Below are 16,987 nucleotides of genomic sequence, written 5' to 3'. Positions count from 1 at the left end.
ATGTGATACTTTCATCTTTCATGTGTTTGCAGTCAAAATTGATGCTTTTCTGTGACGTTTTTCCCATCTGACCCCACTTCTCCCTCACACCAAAGGCTTAATAATCTTCACTCCACTGTTGCTTCTGAAGAGACATGAGTAATCATATGTGGGAAATTAGTTTGAAAGAGTTTAGATGGGGCTCACTGTCTCAGTGGATAAATTTAATGGCCATCAAACTGCTGAATGGTGTACTGAGAAGGAGAGCGAAAGGAATTAGCTGGAGTATCAATGCTCTCTGGTCCATTGTTCTATACTAACAGTGGTGATTTGGTTATATCAACCATCAGCAAAGTAAAGGAATATATTTAAGTCGTGCTACTTCCATCATGTCTTGCTATCATTTTGACCATTTGCTTGTTTGTCTCTAAATTTACAGATTTTCTATAAGCGTAGTACTAAATGACTGTATCAGCCCCTACAATACTTATATTAACTCAAAATACTGTGTAACAACCTTCAAAGATTACACTGAATAAAATTGGGAAGGCTGGAACCTAATCAAGAAAATTGGGTAAAGAACCTGGAAAGAAGACCTGGGAAAGCATTCAGTTTTGATATTCAGCGCCCCAGACACTCAGAGTGTGGACAGTTATGACTGTTGGTCATAGTAGCCTGTTGAAACAAATGACATGTGGGTTTGTTTGTTTTTTTTATAGGAGGTCAGTCTGAGTTGTATTGGTGTAAACTTTAATCATATGCGGCAAATAGGAACAACCACTGCTCATGCACAAGTTCATCTAGCTCAGTGCACTATTTTTGTGACTATAGTTTCTGGCACATGAATGATAATTGATGTTGGCAGTTATGGTTGTACCTGGTGACCAAACTTATTCTTTTTGTCTTTGAGTGCATGATTCAGGAGAAAGGAGGAGAATATCCTTTGTTTTTCACTAGGTGTAAGTGCATTTTAATAAATGAAGCTTCATTCAAACGCAAAACATGCAAGTTACATGAGAACTTTTTATGGTTGAATCCTACAAAATCCCTGTGTAACACACGCTGTAGGGATCATAGTGCATAGTTCCATTTTCTGCTGTGCTCAGATTTTGGCTTTGTTGTTAATAAAGTTGAGTACCAGTGAAAGTACCAGTGGAATATGTGAAAGTAGGCTCCTCTGGAGATGAATGAAAAGGTAATAACCTGCTTAGATTAAAAGTGATGAGGGTAATACACTCAAGTTTGCTCTAGTTTTCAAAAGTAAGTAAAACTGACAGATTTTTCTGACGTCTGATTAAGCTGTTTTGAAGTCAAAGTGTTGATGATGTCCATACATTTATTTAAGTATGAGAATCTCTATTATTAACTATACCTCTTTTGGTGTTTTATCTTTACTGCTTCACCCATCTCGTTCCATATCCCCTATAGTAAAGGGCTGCCGAGAGTGGGTGGACAGTCGAAAAGGCTTCTAACACAGTTCAAAGTGTCTTTTATTGAACAGAAGCGCTCCTGCTCTGGTGCAATGGGGTGTCTGCCCTGCTTCCACCTGAGACTACGACTGAAGAACTTCAGTTCATTTGAGCAAAACAGATGAAAAGTTTTATTGTTGAAATGAAGCACAGGGGATGAGTCACAAAATCTAGAATAAAAGATGAAACAGGTCCTGCAGAGAGAAGCGATCGCTTTCAAAAGTTTTTGGCCACGGTGAATTTGCATACTAGATAGGGTGCTATCTTTTGTTGTGAAGTTGGCTGTGTTGTGCGTTGTTTAAACTTTTCCGACCTCAGACCATGAGGAGCAAGAAATCCATTCTTGTTGTCTCAAGACTAATACAGGAAATTAACCCAAGTAGATGAAGGCAGATGATGGGGAAATCAGAGCACCTATCATGAGCTTTTATAGTGACCTTGAAAGGTTGGCTGATTTTTAGGTGGGTCACAGAAATCTTTTATTATTCACTGGGTCATTGTCTAAAGTGGGTTGCGAGTCTGTTTTTGGTTGGATCCCACATGACAAGGAGCACTTTGTCATTTCCCACTCATGAGATGAAACAAAATTTATCAAATTTTGATCCTGCAGGCTGAAAAAAACAAACGTGTTTTGGGGTTGTTGTAGCTTTTCATTATCTGTCATGTATCTACTATGTCACCCTCAGAAATGCCCACACTCACAAACAGTTTGTGTATTTATAGAGGCTCCTATCGATCCACTAGCTGATGCTTATCGGCGACATCCTCCTCTTTGACCATCCAGACCTGATAGCATCCAGATAGACACACAATCACACTTGGTCATCAGAGATAGTACACAAAGCACAGCTATTCTAATGAGACATGTGTGATGAAGAGCACTGTGGAGTACACATCTTTTCCCACAAGGCATATGTTTTTTTTTTTTGTTTTTTTTTTTGTAAAAATCAAAAATTGCACATTGCACATACAGGACACTGCAAACAGAAATACTACTGCATATATCTACAGACATACTAAACTAGATTGCCTGCAAGAGGTGCAGTCAATATATCATACATTATTCTTCTGTAGTAACAAGGCCCACAGGAGTATTATAGCATAGCCTGGCTGCTATGCTGACAGCTATCAGTTTATTTCTGGTTGTCTGATTTCTCTGCTTGGGTCTTTACAGAAAGAGATATGTAACACTCATGCATACAGTAGGTAGCATGTTAGAGACTGTCTTATTGTATAGTATGTGCTCTGAGTGTAGCAGAAATGGCTGGATATTGTGACGTATAGGTTGATTAAAACTCTTACTTTTTGTCTTTACTTCGCTTGTTAAGAGAGACAGACACAGAGACGAGAAAAGAAAAAAATGTTGTTTCTGATGGGTGACAGAAAAAGACTCGGGAGAAACAATGTGTCTAAATGTACAAGGTGATCTATATAAACTAGATATTTATAACTTTTCTGTATGTTAAATGAATGGAGAGGTCTATTGGGATTCCAAGCACTGAACCGTTTCACTTTATTGTAGTATTCTCTGGTGTATGTACAGCATGTGTGTATTGTTTGTAACTTTCTGTTAGTCATTCTCTATGGGCTTAACTACATTAGTGTCTAAAACTGAGGCACTGCTCAACAGATGATTCTTCCTCTTTCTCCTGGGAGATGTGGTCATAATATCAGGTCCTTTTCTTTATTTCTTTGTGTCTGTGTCTGTGTCCGTGTGTGTGTGTGTGTGTGTGTGTGTGTGTGTGTGTGTGTGTGTGTGTGTGTGCGTGCGTGCGTGTGTGTGTGTGTGTGTGTGTGTGTGTGTGTGTGTGTGTGTGTGTGTGCGCGCGCGCGCGTGTGTGTGTGTGTATGTGTGTGTTTGTATGCGTGCGTATAACAGCACTGGTCGATGGGGTCTTGCTCCCTCCTTTCTGAAATGGTTCATTGGACTGTAACGCTAATCCGTGGGGACCCTCTACACTGCAGTGACCCCCTTGACACTCACACACATAGACAAACACACACAGACCCCTCATCTATCATACTCGGAGGCTGTCAGTGCCTCAGTGATGTGGCCTCATGGGTGACAGCCAGCAACCAATCGGGGCTCTCACCTCATATATGACATCACCATAGATAGAATATCATCATTCTGATAGAAAGTAATTAGAAGTGAGGGAAGGAAAATAAACAGTTAATAACTTTAGGTGTGGCAGAGCTAAATGTAAATGTAAATGTCATTTTTCACACACAATCATTTTTTCAAATTCACTAACTGTTGGAAAAGCAACATATACCATATATCATAAATATTGCTCTCTTGCCTCCATTTAAAGTGTAATGTATGTTTCTAATTTTTTTGTTTTCATGGTCTGCTAGAAGTCATCTAGCCCTAAAAGAGAGAAAAGTTCAATATGAAAATGCAATAGACAGATTGAGTTTGTGGTTGCAGGCATCATCATGGTTAAATAAACAGTAGATCAGGTAGCAACTGTGAGGGTGAAGGGTGCATAGAAAGTATGATGGGATAGAAAATACTTGTCTAATTATTTGCATTTGTAGTAAATGAACAATATCTGAGATATAACCAATTCATCTGCAACCTTGGAGAACAATCGTAACATTCACTTTAGAGCTGTCATGAGAGGTGTATAGATCATTAACTTAGCTAATTTGAATATTTACTTTTAATATTCACTTTACTTTAAAGATTAATCCCCAAAGATGTTGCTCTTCCTCTTACTGTTGTCAGCTCAGTAAGTAACCTCTGAGTAGTGAATGAGTAGAGGAGGGAGTGATTTCAGTCAGTGTGTGGGTTTTGTGGTTTTTCAGTGAGCTTTTAATCAGAGTTTAATACTATGTATATCACAGCTCAGTGCTCTCCAGGAAGTAGAACAACACAACTAAAAGCTACTGATTTAAATGTGGTTCTCTATAGTCACTTCACTTTGAAGATTCTGTGGCAAAGATGTGTTTGTAGATGTACTGAACACAACCGAATGTTATAACAAGCTCAGAAACTGCCGCCCATGTTTGAATGAAACATAGCAGGTTCTACTAACACTTTGAATCTTTATAAGAAGTGAACAGAATTGTGCTGGCAGTGATTTACCTCATTAATTCATAAATTGTACCAATGTCAACAAATCCCTTTTTTCCCTTGAGGTGACTAAACCAACAGTGCCAACCAAAATACATATTCAAAAGTTATACACATGTTTCAAAATGGCCACACTTTAAATAAACACATAAACACATTGGGAATATATCAATCACTTTCCAAAATGTGACCTAGGGGAGCCGCCCAAGGTACAGTGTATAGACCTCTAATGCCAGCTGACAGAAACCTCACAGAAATTGTAGATTGGTGGTATGAAAAACAAACTCAAACTGATTTTTTTTTCTCTGAAGGCTTACCTTCCCCGCTTTGATCACAGTGTCTGTGTATTTGGCCCCAAGGCTACTGTAAAACACTCCACAGGCCTAAAACTGCAGTAGCTTACTGCTCAGAGCCAGAGGGCAAGATTAGGCTTTGGAATCAGTGTGTGCGTGTTTAGTTGTAGCTGCTGTGTGAGGATAAATGTGTGTGCTTGATTTCTCTTAATGTTATGTGCATTTGGGGTATATCTGTCTAGATGTAACACTGTGTGTGTGTCTGTATTGCCCATCTGGGATTTGGTTTGGATAGATAAAAACGGAGTGTATGTCTCCCATGTTGCAGTGCTCCACCCCTGCCTCAGTCTGGTGGGAACTTGACCTCCTCAACACTCTTCTCCCACTTTAATAAATGAATATACAGCTCCCAAGACCTCAGCTTCTCATCTCCCCACCTACCATCTCGCTTCACCTCTCTTCACCTTTTTACCTTATAGTCGATCCCTGCTCATCCTCTGCATCCCTGACTTTGACTGCAGTAAATTTATATCTCAACAAGACTTGTGTTTTGATGCGTGTTGGTGATTGTGTCAGGAACTTTCCAGTGGTCACTAATAGCAGACTGGTTGTACTGGGAAGGTCTGGGGCTGTATGAAGTTGATGAATATTGTTGGATGTATTTCCTTAAGGATCAGAAACAAAGTGACAGTCAGAGTGGAAAAGAACAGGGCTAGAGAGAGAACATAAGAAGTGTGATCAAGAGGAAGAAAGAAAGGAGAGTGAAAGCGCAGTATTAGAGGAATCCCCCAGGTAAAGAGATTGTTGTTTCTCATTGTGTAGAACTGCTCCACTATCTGATGCAGACTCAGCTCTGACACCTGTCACCACTCCTAATGAAACCGCTCCCACAGACCTCTTCTCCTGAATCTTTTGTTCATTCCCTCCCTACTTCGTGTGTGGATGTTTCCCTCTCTCTCCCCTTTATGTGGCTATCAAATTTAGTCTTTGTATTGTATGTAGGCCCTGCATGGGGGATGCCTTTGTGTGTGTGTGTGTGTATGTGTGTATTATCATGGTCCTCAGAGGAATTTGACTCTGTGCTTTTTGTCCTGACTCTTATGCATGTTGAATAAGTCACAGACTTTAGGCTAATGTGTGTGTGTGTCATTGTGTGTGTGTGTGCATTGTGTGCATGCGTGTGTATCTGTGAGTGAGCGTGCATGCGTGCGTGTCATTGTGTGTGTGCGTGTGTGTCTGGTAGCCATAGAGGAGCAGAACCAGCTACTGTCATTCGTGTTCGTACTTTCACACTTTCCCTTTTACTCAACTGTGACCACAAAAAAGAGCAAGACAGTTGGCAAACATGCCAACAAAGGTACAGTAGAATCATCAATTATAATTACACTAATATAGCTTATACTTAAATAGGACAATCATCATGGTTGCAGTAATTTATGGATAGTTTTAAAGCTGCATTGATGTTCTTTTTGGCCACTTTTTGACTGTGGAACAAATTGAAAACACAACACTGAGATAGTATCACCTAATTATCTCCTTACTTCATGTAGAGCCCAGCTGCATAAATATAGTTTATCAGAGCTTTTGCTGAAAACTGCTAACTTCTGCAGCTACTGTGGTTAGAGGTGAGGTTTAGTGGGCTTTGTGGATCCAAAAATAAAACAACTCAATATTTATTGGTTAGAATTTATGATTGGCATGTTTCACATCACACGGAGTTATTGGATCTATTGTTATTATACACAGTATTGATTAATGCAGATTTAAGGGAATTTCAGAACTGACAAAGCCTAATGAATTTTTAGATTTGCTTTGATATAAGTACTTGAACAACAATCATGAAATTAATTTTGGCTTTCCTTCTTTCCCATCATTGTTTATTGTTTTTGTCCATGTTAAATGCTCTCTCCTTTTTGAGCTGCAGGTTTCTTGACTTAAAGATTACTTTTTAACTGCTCCTTGTAAGATACAATCTCAAATATTCGCATCCACACTGCTTCCATATGGCTTCAGTCTGATCACTTCTGCAGGAGCATGCTCTGTTGTAGCAAAGGGAATAGAGGTGTCTCCAAGTGCCATTATGTCCAAACCTCTCTCTCTTCTCTGCATCCTTTCTGCCATTTCCAGGCTAATCTGCAAGTCATTACCAATGCTCCATTAGACAGTACCTCAGCACACAGAAAACTGATACAGAGATTGCTCTGCAGAGTATGGGGCTGCTGGTGGGGTTTAACTTTCTGTATTCATTCTTGATTAAATAGAATGCAGCTCCCAATGAGCTATTGTTGCAGATATAAACATTTACTGTCCTAATAGAAAAACTATAGTTTGCTTTAAGCTTAAAGAGATATGCAACTTAATTCAGAAATTCTGATTTTGTATGTTTGTTCATGATTGTTCACTGCATCTCCAGATGAATACCAAGCTTACATTAGTGACTATAACTAGTTCATTACAGATTTTATGATAATCCAGAGGCTTTTTAACACACACACACAAATAATGTGCTACCAGGTCCCACACACCAAAATTATATAGTTTAATCTTGTGTACAGTAAATTTAAAACAATATATGACAACATACAAGTATACCCCAACCGGTCGAGGCACATGGCCGCCCAAACTGAGCCCGGTTCTGCTGGAGGTTTTTTCTTCCGTTAAAGGGAGTTTTTCCTCTCCACTGTCGCCAAGTGCTTGCTCATAAGGGAATTGTTGGGTTTTTAGTTTTAGTTTTTGTAAAGTGCCTTGAGATGATTTGTATTGTGATTTGGCGCTATACAAATAAAATTGAATTGAATTGAATTGAATTATGAAAATACGAAGAAATGCTTCTGTTTTAGCTAAACTTTTATGGGTTGAGGAGCAGCAAAAAGCTGCTTAATGGAAGTGCTGAACCCAAAGTCATCCCCCTCTCTAATCCTAAAACTGTAGCTTTTTACAGTACAGCATGGAGGAATTAACACTGTCCACGTTCCTAAGAGACACTGCCTCAGGCTCCCATTTTTGTCCATGCTGAAAGACTTAGAATATCCTTTGGTGTATTCTTTTGGGCAAAAAAGCTCCATTAATATGGAGACGGGTTTTATTCCAAAATGGCATGTACTGATTTTGACAAGTGAATGGCACATCCAATATTCAGTGTTTCTTAAATAGGACAAACGTTGATCCTCAAGGGTATTTATAATTTGTAAGAGGAGGTTTTAGGCTGGTTGATTCTTTAAACATATTCCATCAAAAGAACAAAAGAGGCTGGAATGCATCTTGAAAATCATCTTATGTGGTTGGGTGCTGTTGGGAGGAAAAAGAAAGTGATTCATAAATATGGACATAAGGAAGTTGGAGGAAGCCCTGGTGGTATAACATATTTTGTTCTATGTCTAATTCACCATTATTACTTATCAGTTTAAAAAGTATTTTTTTTAATGTAGCTTGCAATTTATTGTATCTGTATTTGTCTGAAAACTATCATTCTCTCTACCAGGATCTGCATGCATCTTCTTTTTTTCAAGTCTCTTATTTCCTCTCCAGAAGTGTCCTCAGATCCTGCCCTCGACCCAGATCTATATCCCTGCTGGAGTTATGAGGCCGATCACTTTGCTGGCCCAGAACCTGCCACAGCCTCAGTCTGGACAAAGAAACTATGAGTGTATCTTTCACATCCAGGGCAACACGCACAGCGTCCCTGCTCTAAGGTTTAACAGCACCAGCATACAGTGCCAGAAGACCACGGTAAGACTGAAAAAAACAAATACACACAGCTTATCTATTGACTGAAGGGTTTTTTATTGGCTGACTACCATCTCAACCAGTCCTAATCAGTGACCTCCCTGCCCTGACTATCCCAAGCTGTTTAGTATGTCAGCAAGAAGTCATTCAGGACAACCATGCTGCTTTGACCATTAGGAGGAGGCTGTTTAGCTACAGTGTGAGACAGTGATAGCTGTGTGATAGATGGGTGTGGCAAAACTTGAATCGTATGACCACAGGAACTGATTATTGCACAGCCACTCTCTCTTCTTTTCAACTCCTGATTCCCGCCTCTTAGCCCTCAGTCAAACTGTCTTCACTAATCGACAGCGAATGTTTCAGCAATGTAATTTCCTTGGCTCCACTCATGGCATCAGGCACAGGGCAGAGGCATTTTAATGATACCAATTGTGAGTTACTTAATAAGACATATGATTAACATGCAGGCTGCTCACAGCAGCAATTGCTCACGGTGATGGCTCCACTAGTGAGTCCACACGGTTAAAGGCAGCAGAACTCAATGTCTGACTTTCGCAGCTTCACCGGCTGCCTTCTATTCGGCCTGTCACACACTTGTCAGGGGCTCAAGATCATTTAGCCAGCAGTTGCATTATTGCTGGACTGAGAACACATCACTGAATTGCAGCCACTTGCTGTTTGTCAAACTCTACCCAGTTCTCCCCACAATAGAAAAGATTGAACTTCAACGTTGTGATCCTGAAGTCATTCTGTCTCCAATGTCGGAGTGTGACATGAAAAATAGTTCTGGGGCACTTTACTGAAGTTGATTTCCAAATTGCAATGATGGCTCCTGCAGTTCTTTTGTGTTTTAGAAAGTAATTTCTGCACATTATGTCGTTTGTGCTTTTGTAATTGCTTCATGCAAGGGAGTGTTCTGTTAAATTTGAATTTTTGGGTCGTTATTGAGTTTTTTTTTTTTTCCAGATTTGTGCTCAATTACCTGAATACTTAAAAGCCTAATGAACAGAGACTGAGCTGCAAAATTAGAAATTGCTGTATGTCAAATTATATGAATAATATATAATTTGATTAAATAAACAAAGAACCATACTTTTGGGTTTGACCAAAATAATTCTGGCTGCACACTCCGACATAAAGATTTATGAAGACCTGCTGAGATGGTCATCCATCTGATAAGTTCTTCAATCTCTGTAAAGGATTTAGAGTGACTTTATAGTTGGTGGTTACCACCCTGACTAAAGCCCCTCTCTTCTGTTTGAGCTGTGATAGGTGGTTACTAAACATCTTCTGTTTCACAGTTATTGAGATACCAGAGGTCTTCAAAGGAGATTCATGCAATTCCAGTTTTATCCTGACATGCAATATGAGTTGTGGTACTTTTATATGCAGGTGTGTGCCTTTCTAAACCATGTGTAGTCAATTCAATTTGTAACATGTGAACTCCAGTCAAGTTCACGTCTCATAGATAATCATGATGACTAGGAAAAATTTGACCACAGTTAAGAGTGCCACAGCAAAGGATTTGAATACATTTGTGAATAAGAGATCTCCATGTTTGATTTTTAATAAATGTATATTAGCATTACATATATTATATACATTAATATTTGTGAAAATATGTTTTCTGTTGGTCATTACGAGTCCCTTCAATATCCCAGTTAAATCTACAAAAACAATAATGGGCAAAAGGTAAAGGGGTCCGAATACTTTCATCCATTGTAAGTCTTGACTTCTATTACTGACATTATAAGACTAATGCTTTTAAAATGTTTTGTAGATAAGGAATGTATTGCTTGAAGGCCACAGTTACATGTTAGTTTTTCTCATTGACTGTTGGATTTTGAGTGTGTTCTGAAAGCCTCCCACACCTCCAAACACCAGCACTTACTCTAGGAAATATCAGTGTGCAGTTTGCATCCCCTGTGTTTGATACACTCACATACACCCATTACTACACCAGTACTACTGCTGAGAGTTGCTGATGCTAGAGGACAGAGACCTTCCTCAGCAAATCTCTGATTCACTGGCAAAACCAAATGGATACACACACATAGATGCACACACAGACAGCAACACACATGCATACACACATTCATTTCTTCATTCCTAAGTGCAATACAATGTTTTGTAAAACCCCAATGTTCTCCTGGAAAAATAGTAAATATACAGGCCTGAACCCCCTATTGATGAAGCTATGTGCATGTATGTGTGCTTGTGTTTGCCCACATGTACGGATGTGTACATTTGGTGTGTACTGTGAGTGAAGAAGCATTATTTTCTCCAACCCCACCCATGACCACTTGCCATTCCCTACCCCCACCTTTTTCTTCGTCAGGTGGGACTGTGATAGGATCCAATTAAGGGAATTGTAGATAAAATGATGATGAATTGCAGTGGTGTAGTAGACATAACAGACGCAAATACACATATACCAACACACACATACACAAGTCTGGCCAACAACTAAAACAAAAAAGAAGTTGGCAAAAAGACAAAGGAAAAGACAGCTAAGGAGGTGAGGGAATTAGGAGTAGACAATGACAATACAACAAAGAGTGTGGCTGAAGTAGAAAAGAGGGAAGAGAGAATGAGGAAAATAAAGAAAGACAGAGGGGAGGAAAAAAAGACTAAGCTTAGCAAGCAGACTAGGGGAAACAAACAAATGAGGGAGAAACAGATGGAGAGAGAATGTGTCTGGAATACAAAAGATGTGTAAGGCTGAGAAAGAAAAGGAAATCATGATCCGAGCAAAAGTGAAACTGCTGAGATTAACTAGAACAGCAGAGGGTGGAAGTACAGTTGGGACAATTGGGACTAGTTACAAAGTTGTTCAGCTGTGCAATGTTAGTTTTCCGATATACCTTTTTGGTGTACAATACAGTAGACAGGAAATTTTTTGGACTTGTAGGGAAAAACAATTCACTAGTGTCTGGTATTTTGCCATGATTAGAGAACTATGACAATTACTACAGAATCAAAGATCCAGCTGTGATTGAGAACCTGCAAACCAGCTAGCATTGTACTGGATATTCTCAAAAGGCCAGTGTGTGTATATGTATTGCAGCTGGCTGTGACTGGGACAGTAGAGTGTAATAAATCACAGAGAAAATTAGCCAGCAGTAGATGTACAGTCATCCATTCAATCTTACTGTCTCTTTGTGCATTATTTAGCCCCTCGCCCAACACTGAAACATTGAACTTGCATGCTCAAATTCACCTGGGACACAAAGTATGCCTGGCTGCACGCTGGGATGTTCATAGGAAAACAGACACTGGTTTGTATGCACACACACACACACACACACACACACATGCCTGATGCATGCAACCTGCATTTGTTTATGGACAAACACACACATTCTCCCCAAGGGTTTGGAATCCCAATGTGAAGCAGGCATATGGAGATTCTCCACATGATCCTCTTCCTAATCATGTGGAGCAGACAGAGACTGTCGCATCAGCAACAACCAGCAACCTGCTTTACATGATTTATTACACTGACACACATAAGTCATCAAATGCTGTGTGTGTGTAACTGAGTGTGGATAGACTTCCCACTGGAAGTCCGTACATAGTTCCGTGGCAGACTGTGTTTGTGTGTGCACAGTCAATAAACTGGTCTAGATTTGGCACTAGCCTAGACTTTTAACTTTCAGAAACATGCTCTCTATATATAACACACATATAGTTCTTGCACAGTATGTACAGTACACTATGCAGATGTGTATGTAACTCTAACACTATCTCTTGCAAAATAAATGTATATACTAATTTGCTGTGGCATTCTCATTATGGAACAGTAGATAGTTACTCTTAGAAGTCATAAGGAGGAGAACAAGGCGCATGGTGTATAAAACTCATGTTTAAACAGTAGTGAGAAAAGTATTAAGATCTTTATAAAGGTTGTAGTGCTGAAATAAAAAAAAAGATGCATTACTCAACCAACTAAAAATCTTGAATTTCAAATGGAATATAAGTGCATTACTAGTAGCAAAATACACTAAAGTAGCAAAGTAAATCTCCCCATAATTTAGAGAAAAAAGTTGTAGTGTTGTAGTTGGTCAAGGTGAAGCTTGATTTACTATAGCTATATTTTTTCTGTAAGATTCTAATAAGATATCTAGCTATTATAGCTTTCACAATAATAAAAAGATGTGCCAGTTCCCTCTGAAACATAGTTCAGGAGGGTAGGATAATGTAGGAATGCTGAGCTTGTATTTTAGATTTGTATTTATGTACAGTATGGGAGTAAAACTCGATTGGCTTATTTGTTCAATATTCCACCAAGACAATGAACTGATTAACCAAAACCTTAACCACAAGTTAGTTGCCTAAACTATTAATTATACTACTATTGGTGGTAGTCGTAATAATAATAATAATGTAATAAATAAGGAATGGCACAAAAATTGTTTAGATGTTTGACTCTATACCAATGTACCACCACCACCTTTTTTTTATTTTTTTTTGTCTCGTATGAGGTTTTGTGGGTTGTTATATTTTTTGTTTTTATTTTGTGTGTTGTCTGTAAATTGTCTTCCATCTGGAAGCTACATTCTAAATAATAATAATAATAAAAAAGCTTATTACATTAGTTACATTAGTTGAACGGAACAGATGTTGTAGAAAATAGTATTGAAAAGATACGTGAATACATTTATGTATTGTTTTAATAGTATTTCTATTTTCTGCCACCCCACCCCCACCACAGGTTATCAACCACTTGACAAAACACCCTCAGTGTATACAATTTAAATTAGATCTACTTCAGCTGCCTAAAACAATAAAAGCTGCACCAATATTAACAGTCTATGTTAGAGATAAGAATATATCAGCCACAAGGGACTATTAAGAATGGGTACTTTTACTTTTGATACTTTATGCATATTTGACTGCCCCATTGAACTGAAATTAATTGAAAAGGAGGAAATGTGTGTGCAAGTGTGTGCTAGCATTTATTTTTAACACATGTTCAGGTATCCTTCATAATGACTAATTACATGAGGGTGACCTGCACATGGACACTCACGCAAATGCACTCAGCTCTGGCTGCACACAGCTCTCCCCCCTCACCAAGCAGCTGCTCTGTTTTGTTAACATCGGCAGTTTTTATTCAAGCACGTACGCACACTGTCTGACACACACACACACAAGCCATATCTATTCGTACAATCCATGGAGACATGCAATCCATGGAGACGATTCATGTAGCGAGAGAATAAACGAGTGCAGGAGCAGATAACGAATGAACCCGAGCCAGGCTCGTGTGTTACTGTAATGAGGCCAGGGACGGCTTTGTGCTCACCTTGTACTTTTTACACCTCCTCCCCTCCCTCTCCTTTTTTCTCTATTGTCATCCCCCCTCCCTCCCTTCTTCCCTCTGTACTCTTCTCTCTCTTATCTCCTCCTTGTTTAAACTCTCCTTCCAACCACTCCTCTACTTTTTGTCTATTGTACTTTACTCTCCTTCTTTTTGTCTCCCCTCTATCCCTCCCCTCTTTCCTCTTGGTGTTATCCTTTTCCACCTTTCGTTGACTTGCCTCATTTTCCCTTGTGCCCTCTGTTTCTGTCCTAATCGTCACTGCTCCTTCCCTAATTCGACTCTTCTCTTATCTGTTTAGCTTTAGCTATCCTGCACTTGAATCTAACAAGCATGCCTCCTCTTCTCCTTGCTCTATTCTCTACTCTACTCTACTCTACTCTACTCTACTCTACTCTACTCTACTCTACTCTACTCTACTCTACTCTACTCTACTCTACTCTACTCTACTCTACTTCTCGTCTCCTCTCCTTTACTCCCCTCCCTTCCCTGGGGGTGGGGATTGCGGGGGTACACTATGAGTTGGCTCAGGTAGATTAATTACATGCAGTGACATCGAGGAGTTGGCCAGAGGCTTCAGTAATGAGTCTGATTACTCATCTCTAGCAGCTCTGGGCACTCAGGGGAGGGACGTCAGGACAGCAGGCCAGCAGAGGGGCCTCGCAGTGGGGGGAGACCAACTTTTACCTACAGGGTTCTACAGAGTTTTTAACAGCTCTGGCACCACCTCTTTAAGATCAAAGGTATACCAGGAGTCAGTGACATGCTGATAGCTAATGGCTGTAGAGAAAAGTACCCAAGTGAATGCAATAAGAAGCTGTCTGTTTCTTGAAGACAAGGAAATACCCGACTACATATATGTGCATAAGCTGCAAGTCATTAGGGCAAACATTCTAAAGTCTAACCTCCAGGAGACCAAAGGAATTCCTAGTATGAAGGAAATCCTACATGGAGGCCAAAGAGGTAACCCAGAGTGGGATGGCTAAGAGACAAAAACATAATTAAGTGCAAGAAATGGTGGAAATAAATTGTGCAAAACATGAGCATGGATAATAAATTCTAAAAACAAAGGACAGGAAGGCTTCCTCATTAAACCAAGAGAGGGGGATTGCTTTTTTTAAGAAAGTCAAAGAAACAGTGAGGTGAAGCTGAGATGGATTTCTTGAATGCCTTTATTTTAGAAAATGCCTTCTTATTAATTACAGATTGTGAGTATATTGTTGGACATTTGTTTCTCCTGCCCCAGTGGTACAGGACATGGAAAACAAATCATATTTACGTTCACTAAAAGACCCGCACACACGACCTGGTGAAAATTTCGGCAGTGCAACGTACAATAGAAACTAACAAATATTACGTTAGTATTAAAAATATAATGGGGTGTTTTCCAAAACTGTTAGGTCCTCTTTCTCTGTTACAGTATTATGCATACTTGATAAGATTGTTTAAGGTGAGAGGAAGGGGTGACACTTGGGAAGGTTTTAATGCTTGACTTATTTAAGTACTCTGTAAGCTATTATATTTAACACTTTGAGATGATTACTGTTGCCAAGTCATCACTCAACATTCAGACAACCATCCCTAAAAATCTTGTCCTTTTGTAAAAAAAAAAAAAAGGTCCAAGTAGAGGTAATTGCTTCAGTGCAATGTTCTGTAATTAGATGTACTTTCATGACAAAATCATAATCATGACTGTCATTATCAAAAGGTGTCTGTCTAATTGTGGAATAATGCTCTGCATTTCTGTCTCAGAATTCTGTTTATCAAAACACTGAATGCCTACTCTCATAGAGGAAATGAAACATGTGAATATAACTGGCTTTCTGATGCATGTTGTTGTTGATAGGTAAATGCCTCATCCTTAATCGAATCCTAAAATATGTCATAATGCCTTCATCTAAGGTTCCAGTTTTACTCCTAAATCTCATTAGTGAAGAATTCAGAGGTCAGAGTAAAGTAATAACTGATGACTGAAAAGAGCAGTGTGATTAATTATTGAAGTGTCAGCTTCAGGGATATTCAGCTGAGTACTCCCCTGATGTGGCTCCATTATTTTTTAGATAAGGTTTTTAGCCACACTGATGGCATTGCTCTGGGGATGGCAATGTCAGCCCACCACTGTGGCCCACACTAAAACATCATAAAATTTATTGGATAAGTCCTCGTTAATTTTGACGCTGGTGGTCCCTAGAGAGTGAATCCTACTGACCTTGGTTATAACTGACTTTTTCTTTTCTGCCACTATGACATTGACATTTGTGGTTTCAAGTAAAATATCTTAAGAACCATAGGATGAATTGCCATGAATTTTGTTACACACATTCATCTTACCTTTGGGATTAATTGTAACAACACTGGTGATAAAAATTGTAATTTTGTCCAGTACTTTAGTTTATGACTAAATGCCTGCAAAACTCATGGACAACCCTTCAACCTGCACTTTCTTTTTTGTTCAAATTTATAAATGTTAACACGTCAACATGCTAAACTAACATGGCAAACATGACTTGATAAATATCAGCATGTTAGCATTGTACCTGTGAACATGCTGACTTTAGCCTTTAGCTCAAAGCACAGCTGTTCCAAAGCACAGAGAGGCTCTCTCCGTGACTGTACACATGGAATCTTGTTCATTGTTTCTCAGCAACAATTACAAGGTGAAATGTAGATCTTTAAAATGTTACTTTATTTAACACCTGTGGTTTAGGTGATAGTTCAGTTGTTTTAGCTTAATATCTTTGTCCCTCTGTTGCCTTTGTTCTCATTACTATGTATTTTATTTACTTTGAATATTGAATTAGCCTACAAGTCGTCTTTTACTCCAAAGTGTCACCAGGAAACAAATTAGACAGTGGAGGATTCTCCATGTGAATGGTTGGCACAGTGTCACAGTTGTGTCGGCGTTTTAAACCATGTGACAGAATGAATAAAGCATGATGTGGCAGGCAGCAGGGTGGGTAGGGACTGACAAGAGAACAAGCTTACCCAGTGTTTTGGTGACGGCAGACAGCTTGAAAACCCTTAAAGTTTAATGGAGGCCACACCGCAGAGTGAAGAGGAGTAGTATAGGACGTTTGTGTGTGGGTCCTGTGGTTTCACTGGGGCTACTGGCTGCCAT

The 16,987-nt window shown here is 39.3% G+C and overlaps 1 protein-coding gene across 3 annotated transcripts in view; it reads left to right on the top strand.

Moving 5' to 3' along the window:
• The window catches only part of LOC113145505 (plexin-A1-like), a 206,197-nt gene that overhangs the window by 128,816 nt on the left and 60,394 nt on the right, over nucleotides 1-16,987 (top strand). For all 3 annotated transcript variants that reach the window (XM_026332319.1, XM_026332321.1, XM_026332320.1), the window contains one exon: nucleotides 8,349-8,549. In XM_026332319.1, the coding sequence (XP_026188104.1) occupies nucleotides 8,349-8,549 (201 nt within the window). The remainder of the gene's footprint in view (nucleotides 1-8,348; nucleotides 8,550-16,987) is intronic.

This window comes from Mastacembelus armatus, chromosome 7, assembly GCF_900324485.2.
Source record: "Mastacembelus armatus chromosome 7, fMasArm1.2, whole genome shotgun sequence".
Classification (NCBI taxonomy): Eukaryota; Metazoa; Chordata; class Actinopteri; order Synbranchiformes; family Mastacembelidae; genus Mastacembelus; species Mastacembelus armatus.
This window is presented reverse-complemented; position numbering and strand designations above follow the sequence as displayed.